This window comes from Osmerus eperlanus, chromosome 1 (genome assembly GCF_963692335.1).
Source record: "Osmerus eperlanus chromosome 1, fOsmEpe2.1, whole genome shotgun sequence".
NCBI lineage: Eukaryota > Metazoa > Chordata > Actinopteri > Osmeriformes > Osmeridae > Osmerus > Osmerus eperlanus.
Genome location: NC_085018.1, coordinates 11,723,661 through 11,738,258, shown reverse-complemented (window position 1 = coordinate 11,738,258; position 14,598 = coordinate 11,723,661). Strand labels below are relative to the sequence as shown.

The 14,598-nt window shown below is 47.6% G+C and overlaps 2 protein-coding genes across 6 annotated transcripts; both read right to left on the bottom strand.

Moving 5' to 3' along the window:
• Positions 1 to 246: 246 nt before the first annotated feature.
• pxmp4 (peroxisomal membrane protein 4) lies at positions 247 to 2,294 on the bottom strand. Its single transcript, XM_062468517.1, has 4 exons — positions 2,146 to 2,294; positions 1,742 to 1,804; positions 1,458 to 1,656; positions 247 to 1,303 (listed from the first exon to the last, which is right to left on the bottom strand). The coding sequence occupies exons 1-4, from the start codon at positions 2,256 to 2,258 to the stop codon at positions 1,040 to 1,042; spliced, it is 639 nt and encodes a 212-aa protein (XP_062324501.1). The 5' UTR covers positions 2,259 to 2,294; the 3' UTR covers positions 247 to 1,039.
• A 171-nt stretch (positions 2,295 to 2,465) lies between these two features.
• itcha (itchy E3 ubiquitin protein ligase a) lies at positions 2,466 to 14,535 on the bottom strand. 5 transcript variants are annotated; one of them, XM_062460126.1, is made up of 25 exons: positions 14,404 to 14,535; positions 12,146 to 12,211; positions 11,703 to 11,844; positions 11,303 to 11,427; positions 10,675 to 10,806; positions 10,518 to 10,566; positions 10,197 to 10,378; positions 9,773 to 9,980; positions 9,382 to 9,498; positions 8,981 to 9,155; positions 8,656 to 8,725; positions 8,413 to 8,497; positions 8,154 to 8,282; positions 7,936 to 8,008; positions 7,731 to 7,802; positions 7,381 to 7,469; positions 7,105 to 7,264; positions 6,731 to 6,864; positions 6,440 to 6,580; positions 6,195 to 6,315; positions 5,973 to 6,077; positions 5,679 to 5,775; positions 5,495 to 5,567; positions 4,265 to 5,179; positions 2,466 to 4,228 (listed from the first exon to the last, which is right to left on the bottom strand). In XM_062460126.1, exons 2-24 carry the CDS (start codon positions 12,168 to 12,170, stop codon positions 5,080 to 5,082), a joined length of 2,604 nt encoding a protein of 867 aa, XP_062316110.1. In that variant the 5' UTR covers positions 12,171 to 12,211; positions 14,404 to 14,535; the 3' UTR covers positions 2,466 to 4,228; positions 4,265 to 5,079. The 5 variants fall into 5 exon arrangements, with proteins under 5 accessions (XP_062316110.1, XP_062316093.1, XP_062316101.1 ...); XM_062460109.1 differs by lacking the exon at positions 14,404 to 14,535 and adding an exon at positions 13,560 to 13,715; XM_062460117.1 differs by lacking the exon at positions 14,404 to 14,535 and adding an exon at positions 13,560 to 13,715 and having other exon boundaries at positions 4,269 to 5,179.
• Positions 14,536 to 14,598: the final 63 nt, after the last annotated feature.

Sequence of the window (14,598 nt, the reverse complement as noted above, 5' to 3'; positions counted from 1 at the left end):
CTCTCACTGAATTAATCCTCCCATTGTTTCTTCCATTTTTTCTCCTCTAGTGAGTTTTTCTGGGAGTTTTTCCTTGTCTTCCTTTAGGGTGTAGGCTGGTTAAGGGTCAGTTCTATGGGCGTATGTGAAGCCCTCTGTGACATTGCTTGTAAAAAGGGCTATACAAATACATTTTTATTTGATTTGATTAGAAATTAGCTGCCAAAAGCTATTACTCACGCTTCACACCAAATGTTTAGACCGTTTTGTAGTACACCTTTTATTTTTAATATATGAAGAAGGGCTTGTTCAATGACAAGGACACCTTCAAGAACACAAAATACAAAAGTAAAATACAAGAGTAATTCATAAGAATTTAAATTTATTTTATGTTAATGCTTCCATAAAAGCTAGTCATAAAAGAAAATCTGGAAATTGTATTTTACAAATATACAGTATTAGACACCTTATGTATAATTCATTGGGCATCAACAGCATTGATATGCTGGAAATGTATGTAGCTATACATGAAGGAAACATTAACTGAGTACTAGATGGACCCTCTACAAAATAAATCATAAATCATTGATTAGGGGCAACTATCTACAACCACAGAAATCAAGATCACCTTTGGAATACCATTTGTATGGCAGTATGGAAAAAGTACCCTTAAACAATTTAGTGTTAAAAGTGTTCACTTGTGTGAATACAAGGCCACATAAAAACAAGTAGCCTATGCCTGGATATGAACAGAAATCAACACAAAAATATGAATATATTTAAATGAACGCATTCTCAATTATAACTTTGTATCAGTTCTATTACTTTGTCAGATACAATACTTAAATGTAGGCAAAATATCATTTAAAATGTTGTTTCAAATTAATTAAACACATTGCAGCTATACCAATCTAACCACTGAAACAATAAAATGACACCTTTGTGTTAAATAGACTGAGAACCAAGTTCCAACTCATCATTTGTTTCAAAGACTATCAATGCCTGTCATACAGTAGATCTATGAGCTCAAAGTAACTCATGAGAGCACACATTCTTTGCTTTAAGGGGCAGTCCTTGGCTTGTTGTATACCAGAAAGTCTGTGATGTCATGCCACACATTGCTGTCATGGTAGAGGTAGTTCATGGAGGACTGCAGGGACGGCTGGAGGGTGTGTGGGTAGTACTCAAACAGCCAAAGCACGATGCCCCACACCAGGGTGGCGAAGAGGGGGAAGGGATCCCGTTTGGGCTGGGGTATGTAGCCTTTCTCAACAGCCAAGCGGGACAGGGCGAAAAGGATCCTTGACAACAGATACATGTTGATCTGGAGACAAGAAAGCACCCGAGAAAGACATGGTTCAACTCTGTCAAAGACCAGACAGAGATCATAAATCATGTTAAAATGTTTCTCTTGAAGAACTTCCTGTATTATTATTTTTTTCTAGGCAAAAGTCCCATTATTTTCCTAGTCTGCTTACCTGGCTATTAATGTTGTTATTTTCACCAAACACCAACCAGCCTCCAAGGCAGGCAGCCAAAAAGGACTGTGACTGGAGACTTTTGCCCTGGATCTTCTCCTGTAATGTCTGCAGTCCCTTATAAGTGAACACGAAGTAGGCCAGGTTGCGGGAGTGGGTGTAGGTGGCTTTTGCAATGGCCCTGAGCTTGTCCTTCAAACTGGGTCAAATAGAAGCAGATTATCTTTGGGAAAACCCTATTAGCCACATAAGTGTGCTCGGTGTCTTGTAGGACAGCGTCTCACCTTCCACTTCTGAATAGAAATGTCATTACAAGAGCATGTGGTGCCCTGATTTTGGCACCGTAACTAGAAATAAAGTCACAATGTTAAGTTCAGTGCGCAAGATAATGAATGAGATACACATCGCCTATAAGATTTCGAGGGAAAGGTCAAACATGAGTTGCAGAAATGAGCAAGCTTGCTAGCAGTTAACAGCGTCAGTCAAGATGTTCTCTCAGGACTTGACGCGACTCGAATCGATATGTATCTGAATTAGCATTAATCATAGTCAATAATTTGATAATCAAATGCATTTGTAAATAGCTTGTTAACTAATTACATAGCCAGTGTACTGTTTACAATTGCAGCTACCTTGCTCAACAACTGTCTTAACTTAATTATTAAAAGTAGAACGTGCACACACTCACACAGCACCATTTCTGAATCCTTTGACAACAGCGAGGGCAGCTTTATATTGGTTTTGTTGTAGCAAATTATTAATGGTGTACAGAAGAGTCTTTAACAGATCTGGACCTGCCATTTTTCAGAATGTGAATGGGACCGTATTAAATGTTGCACACAACTTGAGAGCTTTGGTACAGCTCACAACTTCGTCGTATAGATAACAAAAATCCTACCGTAAAAGGTTCCTAATCAGTAGTTTGCGTTGCATGTCATATCGCCAAACAAAAGTATGTTGTGTGGTTTCAAACATATTTGCACCATTCAAAACTAAATGACAAGTTCCAATAGCTCATTGTTTTATTTGAGAATTTTCCAAATCAATTTTGACAGATTTACATAACATATTCACCCTTTTCACATTAACATGAGAACAAATAAATAGTATTCAACCATTGACTCCCATTTATCAAAAGGTTAGAGCTTCCACAAAGAAAAATACAGTGATTACACTATCAACATGATTTACAATTCAATTATTAGAATTCAAAGTATTAGCATTTGCATATGTCTATACATTTCGTTCCCCTATGATCCAGGAACACTAAATTATTAAAAATAAAACAATAATTTAAAGTGGTAAATCAGTCAAGTAAGCTGTCAAGGTGCTATCTCTAGTTACTTGTTAAATACTGAAAAAAATAATCTACATTTAATTGACAAATTTAGATTATGTTTTGAAACAGCAATCTCTTCACAAGGCAGTGCACTAGAACACAGTGAGCCAAAATGAGTAGCAGTCATGAGTCAGTACAAGGATGCTGTGGATCAAAAGGGACACAACTTTACCCAAAGCACTATACACAGCCAAGCCAGAGAGAGAGAGAACACAGCCATTGACAACATAAGGGTATATATGGGCCTAATGTGACAGAGGCTGGGGATTAGAATTTATGAGTCAAAAATCCTGATCACTAACTTAAAAGTAGGCTCTCAATAGAACGTCGCCATCTGTTATCTAGACTTGATCTCTTTCTGGGCAATTGGGAGTAAAAACCCAATCAATGTACTCATACATAACTTTGTACACAGTGCTTGGATATCACCTGTCAATCAAGTCGATCTTTCACTTAAGTGTCTGTTGTGTGTAGTGAAACTGCATGCTTTTGTTTGGCGACTAATTACTGCGATCTAGAAAAAGACCAATCATTATTTCAGTCGAGCTAAAATAGAAGTTGTGCTAATTAAGATGCCCGCTAAGGATATGCTTTAAGAAACCACAGCCACAAAATATGATGGGCTTGGAGCTATAGATTTTGTGCAGTCACTCACTGTCATCTTACCCAACTTCTGTTTCCTCAAACATAGAGCTGGTGAATCTTTCCTTCACAGGCATTTGCTACCCTTTACTTTGGGACAAAAAAAAATGCAACGCTTGCGCTGATTATAAAAAAAAGAGAGTATTTTCTATAGAGCTGTACTACAAATCAGAACCCTATAGAACTAGGGCTATGGGCCCGGGAGCGGACTAGTCATTTTCAGGCTTCTCTTAACTTTTTGGTGTCATATCTTAAACCTTAAACATTCCAAATATTCGAGGTTTAACGAATCCTTTTATCTCATCGATACATGTTCTTGAAAAGAGTGATACCCGTCAGTAGGAGTAGAAGTGTCAATTCATTGGCCGAGCAGTCTCATCCACGTTCACACACGCGCACAACACTCCCACATCATTAGTAACGCCTCTGATCTGTCGTGGAAACAACTGCTAGGTTTGGCTCATGTGTTATCCTCTGGATGTTTACACCCAGTCCTGGAGAAGCAGCCTCGTGGTCGGGGGGGGGGAGGTCAGATCTTACAACAGCCAACCTGGTTTACCCATCAGACATGTCTTTTACCTTGAAGGTTTTGCCAACCTCTGTATTAGAGGTTTTGATAACGTGAGCTGAGAGAGAGGGGGAAAAAAAAGAAGTCCTAACTGCTTCTAGAGACAAACTTTGGATTGAACAAGCGTCTGCAATACTATATTATGAGCACACAAAATTTCATCTACAAAAACTATTGCACGTGAAAATATATCCTCTTATTACTCCATTCACAACTACATTACTGTCCGCACGCACGCACGCACACACACACGCACACACACACACACACACACACACACACACACACAGGTAAGATCCTTGAGGGCTGAAGTTAGATTTCAGTTAGGGGGGGGGGGGAAGCGGGACAGCTTAATAAGTTAACATACTGCAATCTCTAAACGTCGCCGAGTGAACGAAGGGACGGCGCTCACTCGCGAATGCTACAGAACGCAATCCTGGCATCCGTCGGGTTGTTCCTCTCGCTCGGTACGGGCTCAGACAGCCGAGGGGAACTGAAAGGGTTCAAAGACGCTGAGGAAGTGCATAGGTCAGTCTGACTCTTCCATGATCCATGAAACACTGCAGTGAGGCAGGACACACACACACACACACACACACGTACAGTGAGTTGCACACGTGACTAGGCGAGGGTGGAAGCCCCCTTCCTCCCACGGGCTCCTCCTGTTCCTGACAGGCGGGCTGAGCAGGCCGGGTTAGGCAAGCTGGACCTGGGTCTCACAGGTCAGGAGAGAGGGGTGGTGGTGGTGGGGCGGTCATCACCATGGAAACGGAGGGGTGGGGGGGTTCGTCAGTTCTGCATCGGGCTCTCTAGCTGCGGATGGGGTGTGTGTGTGTCTTTGAGCAGCTCTTGGCTGCAGTGAGACAGACACAGAGAGAGAGAGATAGGCAGACAGAGAGAGAGACAGGCAGACAGAGAGAGAGAGATAGGCAGACAGAGAGCGAGAGAGACGCCATGTCTGACCGCCGGACAAAGTGCCTGAAACCGCAGGAAAAGTAACAGGAAGGTGCTGTGGGCACAGTGGTGTTGGGAGGCCAGTCCTCCACAGCCTGCTCCCAGCAGCATCAGTGATGCTACTCCTGGCCGAAGCCCTCCGTCTCCTCGATGGCAAACATCAGCTTCTCCTTCAGCTGCTCGTAGCTCTTATAGGGAGGCAGGTCCAGACGGTTAAAGCTGCGTTTCAGACAAGAAGAAAAACAACAAGATTTGTAGTTCATTGTTCACTGTACAAATACATGATGTGTTTGTTTTATTTTTATACATCGCCACACACATACGTTATCTGGCTAAAGACTTGTTCAAGGCGGATGCATGGCTGGAGTAAGAATAATTTAGTAGTCCAGAGGAACTGAACTAACCCAACTCTAATCCACTTCAGTGTGGGGATTTGGTACCTCGCATCAGATACTCCAGTAACTGTATTACAGTGCATCTTTTCAATGTTTTTCCAACTTGTGTGTTCTATAAAATCACCACAACTGAACTTACCATGTGTGACTTCTTGGAAGCCAGTTCTCCTTGCCCACTTTCTCTATGCAGAACTTCTGAGGGCCGTTACTCCCTGGAGAGAGAGCGAGAGCGAGACAAAGCAGAGGGTAAGGTGTCATCTCAGCGCTCCAAGGCTGTCCTCTGGTGCACAGTGAAGGTCAGGGGGTCGGGGGGTGTTCCTTACCCATGAGGTCAGCAAAACCGCCCATGGGGAGGCGACAGGTTCCCGTGACAAACTGCAGCAGCCTCATGCGCTTCTCATTGTCCATCTCCTTCACAAACTGAAGAAAAGACACCCCGGGTCACCAACATATGCTTGCCAGAGAGACAGACAGCCACATAAGCTCTGCCTCTGGTTTAGGGTTGAACGTGGGACACACTCTGGGACAGAGCAGACAGTGGGTTCACCCGAGACAAGAACAGGGGGAGAGAGTGGCCACTCTGACAGTACAGAGTCCTGTCTGTGGTGCTTGCTGACCTGCCAGAACCAGAGGATCTGCTTGCTGCTGCGGGCGTAGTGTCTGTAGATGGCGTTCCTCTGCCAGTCCACCAGGTCTATTTCCTGCATCCCACACAGCATCACCTAGAGGTGGGGGGAGGGCGTTACAACTCCTACCAAGGAGCCGAGCGTAGATTCATACGTGTTTGAATGAACACGAAATCTTGCGTTTATCACGCAGGGCGAGGCCGTAAACGGTACCTCTAACTCCTTGGCATCAAAGTACTGCAGGTACTGCTGGGGGAGGACCTCATTAAAGCCTTCAAAGAAGGCCTGAGTCTGCTCCTCGACACCCCGGGAGAGCCTCCACTCTGCCACCAGCCTACACACACACACACACACACACACACACACAACAAGGAAGATGGAGACAGAGTCAGTAACTCAGCGATTCCCTGGCAACAGTAAAAGGTGCCGTGCTTCTGGAGAGTGGAGGACCAGCCCACCGGATGTACTCCTCCTTGTTCTCCTCGGTGACCAGAACATTCCCTCCGTCGGGCTTCAGCTCGTGGGTGGTGACCTCGCCCAGGATCTCCTTATCCACAGAGAAGTACATCTCCAGACCGCACTCCTCCAGGTTGTTATCTCTGAGGGAGCAAATATTCCACAGACCACCACCACCATCATCGTCACTGTGCTATTTCCTATGAATCCTCAACATCGTTCGTTATTTAAACCCCTGAGACGTAATGCGCCCCCCCCCCCCCCCCCCCCCCCCGCCCAGGCCCCGGACTGACTTGATCCAGATGAGGGAGTTGTAGAACTCGGGGTCGATGGACTCCAGGTCTTTGAGAGCCAGGGGCTTGTTCAGGATGCGCTTGTAGAAGGGCAGGGAGAAGCCCGTGTCGATGAACTTCCCGTGGAACAGAGCCTGGAGGGGGGGGGGGGGACCCAGGAACATCGGGATGTTAGGAAAGCATTCGAAGCTGTAGATTTGGACCGAGGCTAATCCGTGTGGAATGGATGTCCACCGCCGTGACTCACTTCCCTGCTCCTCCGATGCTGCCGCCACCCAACTTGAGACATAAACATCCCCCCCCCCCAACTTCACAGAAAACAGCTACACCCTCCAGCACTGGTAGGGATGGTTACGTGGTTGAATGGGCAGTACCATGGCGATGAAGCGTCCAATGAACTTGAAGTATTTGAGGTGGTCGGGGTTGATGTAGGAGGCAGGGTTGATCTGGAGGCAGTAGTTGTCCTTCCCGGCGTACTCGAACAGACAGTACATGGGGTTCAGCACCTCGTGGGACAGCAGGAAGAACCACTCCCTGAAGACACACACACAAACACACTATTTGGACTGGTTTTCCTGTTGGTAAGTAGAGAGAGTCCAGGGAATGGTGCATGTCCCGCGGCGAGCTCATTAAAGCTGTTGTGCCTTTACCTGGCTACACCTCCGTAGTCCAGACCCTCCTCTCCTGGGAATATGATCCAGAGACGTCGTCTGAGGTCTTGTGGGTGGAAGCTCATGATCTGGGAGACAGAGAGAGACAGAGACAGAGACAGAGACAGAGACAGAGACAGAGAGAGAGAGAGAGAGAGAGAGAGAGAGAGAGAGAGAGAGAGAGAGAGAGAGAGAGAGAGAGACAGAGAGACAGAGAGACAGACAGAGGGAGAGAGACACAGAGAGATGTAGAGATGAGAGAGAACGAGAAGCCTGTTAAGGCAGCAGCACAGTTCCACAGGGGTGACAGTAGCAGCAGGAACAGTCATGTTATCTAAACAGCTCCTCACCTGCTGGAAGGAATCCTCAAACAGGGTTTTGCGGGTGACGCTGATCTTGATGTGCTGGGGCATCGACAGTTGCTGTGAAGTGAGGGAGAAGCATGTATTTTAAGCCCTAAGCAAGACAGATATATTTAATCCATAATTGTTTTTTATACCAAGACAGGCTACAGGATAGCTCAATCCACAGCAGTCTCAGTGTAGTTCAACCTACCTGACACCAGAACCGGAAGTACTGAACTTTGGCTTTGAAGTCCCTGACGTAGGTTATCTGAGGCCCGTTCTCCCTGCGATGGACAAACAAGAGGGGCTTAAGTGTGTGTGTGCGCGCATCAGCCTGGCGAGGGCTGTCCTGGCATATGCGTCGAACCACCCCCGTGTGTGTACGTCCACCAGTGTTTCCATGCCAGCCGCTGTCGGGCCGGTACTCACAGCGAGGACTTCCCTGTGCGAGGGTCGATGTAGGTGGTGGTTCTCCTGTTGTGGTCCACAAAGTAGGGGATGCCGTCCACCGTGAACCTCATCTCCCAGCCCTCAGGCAGCGGCTTGTCGTTCAACAAGCTACAGCACACACACACACACACACACACACGGACGGACAGATCACGGTTAGATGTGGAGGTGTGTTTCCTAACATGTGCAGTAAACCCAGCTAACAGTACACTTGTCGTGGACAGGCGTGTTCCCTCACCCCTGCGTCCTGGGGTCCTCCCACTGGGTGGTCCGCGTCGTGTGCTGGACGAAGTACACCCTGCCGTTACTGTCCGTTCTCTTCTCTGGGGGGGACGGGCAAACAGACGGGACACAGGCATGTGAACATGGGGGGGGGGGGTCCACCTCTCTCGGTGCGGCATGGCACGTCGACATGTCAGTTACTGTCGTGGCGACAGCAGGCCGGCAGGGCCGGTTGCTGTGGCGCGGGCTCGATGCTTACCCCAGCCATGTGGCAACGGCCCCAGTGGGTCAAACTCCTTATTTGGTGTGGGCGGAAGCTGGTCCTGGAGCTGAACGGAAGAGAGAGATAGAGAGATAGATAGAGAGATAGATAGAGAGAGAGAAAAAGAGAGAAAAAGAGGAGAGAAAAAGAGAGAGAAAAAGAGAGAGAAAGAAGAACAAAAAAAGAAGTCAAACAAATGACATCAAGCTAGGCATCACACAGTCATCATATATTCCACCCCCCCCCCGCCCCACTCCCAAGTGGGTGGTCTGCCAGCCGTCAGGTGACTGACGGGGGGGGGAGGTGCCCCTGTGCTCCTCACCCCGTAGATGAACCTCTGGTTGAACTGCTGCATGGCCCCCTGCAGCTGGCTGCGCTGGTGCTGCCACTCCTCGTAGTTCCGCACCGACTCCTGCGTGGGCCGCTGCCAGGTGGTGGTACGCGTGATGTGGTCCACGAAGTACACCCTGCCCATGGGGTCCACCCGCCGCTCCCACCTGCAACACACACGCCAGGGGGGGGGGCCTCAGCAGGGCAGTGGCCCAGGAGAATAAACCAAGCGCACACCCCAATGCTCCCTGGGAGTTTCCTAATATGCTTTTGTGCCTGTCGGCTGCTGATTCGGTGTGTTCACTGTGTGTGTGTGTGTGTGAGGGGGGGGGGGGGGGGTGTTGATGGTGTCGGTGGTAGACAGGAGGCGTGGCTCAGGTGATTTTCTTTTACCCCGCAGGAAGTGAGTCGGGTCGGTCCCAGGTGGTCCTCTTCTCAATGTGATCCACAAAGTACAGACGGCCGTTCTGGTCCACTCTCTGCTCCCAGCTGCACACACCCAGAGACACGCTAGAACGAGGGGCCTCTTCTTCAACCACTCAACAAACACATTTCAAACTAGAAAGGTAATACCACGATATACACCCTAGGGAGCTCAGAGGAGCAGTGTAGTACAATGACAATCAATGGATATCCATTGCTGCTTGACTCCTAGATCAAACGGTTTGTGACAATCAGAGCTGTAGACAGAGCTACGATGCTCCGTGCTAACGGTGCTTCAGTATTCAGCCCCCAGCATGCAGCTGATAAGGGCTTCTTGTGGGTCCAGTGAGACTGGCCTTACCCTGGGGGCAGCGGTCCATTGGAGATGGGGCTGGGGCCCGGGGCTGGGGTCACTGCCGGAGCCTCCGCTGCAGGGGGGGCGCCGGGGGCCTGCGAGGGCCCCGCGGGGGGCTCCTGGTAGTCGGCGCTGCCGCTGGCCGAGGCCTGGGACAAGCCGTCGGTGGCCGGGGCCTCGCTCATCTCGCTGGGGGTGGAGCTGCTGGAGGAGGCTAGGGGGGAGATGACGGAGGATGAGGTCACGGTGTGCGACGGCGTGGGAACAAGGTACAGCTGAGGCAGGGAGCCAAGGAATGTCTGCGATAGGGCGTGGCGAAAGCTCTTTGTTGTCGTTGACGTCGAGCCAAAGACATTTGTACCTGGTGGGGCAATTTTTTTCTCTCCTTTTAAAAAAATCTAATCTAAGTAACTTTGTTTTCTCAGCTCACCTGGGGAGGCCGCTGGTCGGCGGGGGGTGGGAGGAGGGGGGCGGGCAGGTCTGGGAGGGCGAGAGCCGCTGGAGCCCCCGGGGGACGGGGCGGGAGACCCCGTGCCGTTGACGGGGTGACCGTTGGGCACGATGACCCAGTCCTCGTTGGAGTCGCTGGAGGGAGACGTGTCTCGGCTGGATCTGGGGAGAAGAACAGAACCAGACAAGGCGTCCCGCATGAACACACGGCCGACGCCCCGCCGCGGTAACGCGGGGAGACGGAGACGTGGGGCTTCCAGCTGCGTCTGCGCGTCGCCGGTCGAGGGGCACCGATAATCACCTGTTGCCACAGTCTCCGTTCTGTCTCAGGTCCCCGTTGGGAACGGCAGCTGCGGGAGGGGCACGACAGGGCAAAACGTCAATCGTCGGGCGCTCCTCGCCCGCGGCGCGGCAGGGGCAACGTGTCGGAGACTGAGAAGACGAACAAAACTCCTCACCACGCTCTCTCTCGGCCGAGGCGAAGGTCTCGGGGTCCACCTGCATGCCGTCGAGACACACGGACAGGTCCCCCGCGCCGTCCCTGGGGTCCCTGTCCGAGCACAGCTGCAACGTCTGCACCACCTCACACACTGCGGACACACACACACACACACACAATCCGGAGAGCAGATGAGCACACACCCCAACACCTTTTGATCATTGTAAGCGGACCAGAATGTTGACATACATGTCATAGGTCACATGGCCAAGCACATGTCAAGCAGGTCTGAAAGGACCCCTTGTAACAGGCAGAGTAAACCCATTCTCCAGTTTCACCTGAAGGCCTTGCTCTAAGCTGGGGGCCAGCTTTAAATAGCTTACTATTTATATGCTATATAGACAGACTACAAAACGACAAATCTTGCTGGAGGAGAAACAAATATACATTCTTACACAAACAGGCTACTGAGTGTGTGTGTGTGTGTCCTATTAGGCACACTGTCCAGTTCGCCACTGCAGAATGGTTTCGACAAATAAAGAGCACATCAAACAATACCTACGCTCGCTATGTAACCATGCCTGGCGAATAGTTAGCTTTGCAGGTGGAGGAGACACGATTTGGCACGTACAGGGAGTAAAACTCACGTTTCATTTCATTGGACTTGAGTGTTTCACTGATCTCCAGGGTAGCCAACCCCAGCAAGATGTCCGCCTTCAGGGTCTGGTGACTCCATACCCGGAATACCAGCTTGCTAAACGGGGTGACTATCCTATAGTAGGAGAGGAAGCAACACCAGAGATGAACCAAGACGTAGAACAGTAACTCAACTTTCAACTTTATTTATCCTTAATAAAAGAAATTAGTGTGCGGCAGGGGTCAGTAATACTTCCACTTTAAGTGAAAAAGGCCCCGACGGCATGTCCCGATATGACCCATAATAGACTATGCCATTCAGCCCATGTTTGCCGAAGCATGGTAGCCTGTAGGCAATGTGGTTCCTGCTACAACAAAGAACCCAGGCCTAACACACTGCACACAACTTACACTGTGAGGGACTGCTTCCATTTGGGGCTGTGTGTGTTGTTGCACTTTTCGGTTTTCTTCGACTGACCATCCACAGCCACCTCCACATACGGACTGGGCCCAAACCAGTTCTTTTTGTTTTCTCTCAGTTTAGCTGACAGGACTGCAGGGATGAACGCGCGCGCACGCACGCACACACACACACACACACACACACACAATCTTGGTTATCAAACAGGAAATTCCAACCACACTTATGTTTATTTGTCACATCTAGGTCGTTTGTTGCTGCGTTCATATTGGAAGTGACTCCATGTGCTCACAGGCAATTCAGAGCTTCAGCCTTGATGACAAGCATTCACCCAATGGGCCTGTTCTTTAGAACGCCCCATAAAGTCTGCATGAATCACAAAGCACACCCATAACGTATCAAACCAGACTCGGGCTGAAATGTGACAACTCACCAGTGACTTGAAGTTGTGCCTTCATGGTACAGCCATTAACCACAGCCTGGTTGGGCTGCGCTGGACCTACACCAACAACAACAAATATGACATCACAGGTAAACATGAGGCCAGGCTGACAGGTTTGCATAAAAAGGATTGTCCTTGTTTGAACTCAAACTGACCAGTAAACCAAAGAGCATTATAGAACTTACCAGTGAACCTAGAAGCATTATAGACTAATATTATTTTCCCTTAAAACAATTCAAATCTTTGTTGAGGATCAAGCAACTCAACCTGTCCCTGCAGCCCCTGGACACTGTGTGAATCCTTGTGGCAGCCCTGCTTGGCTAAATCTGTTCTGGATTACATATGATGTAACACCTGGTGATGACAAGCCTATGCTGCGTACAGAACCTGACTTCTACTCTGTCAGTGTTGGCCTGAACTGTCCTATCTCTAACAAACTCCTCATCAGCATGATCAATGGTAACTAGATGCCAAGGGTTCCCCTTATTCCAACAACTACATTACCAGAACAATCTGAAAAGTCCTGTGGTAGGTGTGTGATTTAGAACATAACATATGACTTCACGTTTCACTACGATTTTCAGTTGATCTGATAAGATGGTCCAGCAATCAAGGAAAGGTTTATATTAACCATATCACATGATTAAATGTCCTGAGCTACCAGCCTAGTCTATGACTCTTGGAACGCTAGATAATCTCTGACCACTAATGACCCCATCCACTGTACACAAAAGCATAAAAGGTTGGCCAACTTGTTATTTAAGGCACCACCAAATCTCCTTCCATAACACAATTAGCCATACATGGTACTGACTTGCTGGCATTGCTAGCTAACAAGATACACCCACGTCATATGGAACACTGAAAGTTTTTTTTCTTTGAATTTGACAAAGAGTTAATAAATATATGAACTAATGTTGTCTGCTTTGCATGTCAATCCATACTTGTTTGTCCTGCAATGCGGACAACAATGAAGGTGTCAACAAACAACAACAAACAGTTCTCTAGATATATCCTACTTACTAGGCCGAATAGTTAGCACTAGCTATCTGACAAGTGCAGATACATCAGCTTGTCTAGCAAAACGCAGTAGTAACTACCTAGCAGATTAAACCGTTCAGCTAGGCCTTGACGAGGTACTTAATATATTTACTTTGAGTCTGGCAAGTTTATAGCAATATAATCTGTCCTGAATCGACAAGGGGTCAGATTCTTGCTAGCTAGCATTTGCACGGCAAGCTTATCTTGTTCAACCGGCAAGATAGCCAGTGTACTGTACAGTATTTACGTCTAGCTACAGTACTATACTCTAGCGGGCTAACTAAACACAGCGATATGATTGTAGCAAGTCACCTTAAGGTATTTTGTAGAGCTGGTTACACATGATACTTAAAAGGAGAATTACCTAAAGCAAGCAGACGCTCCCGTTGTTTAGAACAAGTAAGTAGCCAGCTGGGAGGGAGCTAGCTAGCTAGCTGGTTGGGCTGGGATATTTGCTAGCTGTGTGTGTGTGTGTGATAACGTGAAGCCAACGCCAACAAGTATTTTCGGATTTTCAAAATAATAGTCCCAATCATACCAAACCTCCTTAATTCCATCAAAATAATGTCCTTCGTAAGGAGAATGCATTTAACATTATATCATTCACACAACAAATGTTTCTGTTTCAAATCTGTTAAAAAATTGTTCACCTAAAACTCAGTATACTCTCCAGTAGATGGCAGATGTGGAATACTAATCTAAAGGATATGAATCTGATAAACGTTTCATAATAACATAATATTAAAGTATGAATGAAATATGTGAATGCTAAATTAGAAAAGCTGACAATACCGTGTTTGTCAAGGTAGTGTACTCTACAGGACCACGTAGAAGGCCTGCATGTAACTTTGACAAGATCACAACATACTTTCAAAATGTCATTGACCTCAAATGTGTTTACGATGCAAAAGCGGCGACAGGCCGTTTCACAAACCGTTTCATTTAGGAACTGTTAACTTTAGGGTGAATTCGGGTAGCCTAATCTGGGACATTGTAGGTAATGTGGAACCCCCCTTCCCCCTAAACTCGAGTGTGTTTTGTCTAGTCCACAGAACTTTTACTCTAGGTTTAGGATGGATGTTATGTGACTGAAATCACAAAACTTGATTGGTGTGGTGTCACAAAAGTGGCAATTGTCAATCAGGAAGCTCCGATGAGAAAATGCATGCAATAAATGATGAATAAAAGATTACCCGAATTTACCCTACCTCAAACATCCTTTCGGAAGCAGGCACATGTAGCCTACGCTGAAAGTTGACATTCTGTCAGAAACCTCAGACCTTGCTCAATCAAGAAATTATATATAACTGAAGCCATTATTTCCTGGCCTATCCATAAAGACTGTAAGCAGACTGACAAGTGATGACCACTTGGAACGCAACCTTCTAAATGCGCCACTGCTA

Bases quoted from the DNA above. Each gene is read 5' to 3' on its own strand.
- pxmp4 (XM_062468517.1), bottom strand. From the start codon at position 2,258: ATGGCAGGTCCAGATCTGTTAAAGACTCTTCTGTACACCATTAATAAT. The intron at 1,805-2,145 runs GTGAGTGTGTGC...CTTTATTTCTAG, and splicing joins GGATTCAGAAATGGTGCTGT to TTACGGTGCCAAAATCAGGG. The intron at 1,304-1,457 runs GTAAGCAGACTA...TCTTGTCTCCAG, and splicing joins ATAACAACATTAATAGCCAG to ATCAACATGTATCTGTTGTC.
- itcha (XM_062460126.1), bottom strand. From the start codon at position 12,170: ATGAAGGCACAACTTCAAGTCACTG. The intron at 8,498-8,655 runs GTAAGCATCGAG...CGTCCCCCCCAG, and splicing joins GCCGTTGCCACATGGCTGGG to AGAAGAGAACGGACAGTAAC. The intron at 6,865-7,104 runs GTACTGCCCATT...CCCCCCCTCCAG, and splicing joins TTGGACGCTTCATCGCCATG to GCTCTGTTCCACGGGAAGTT.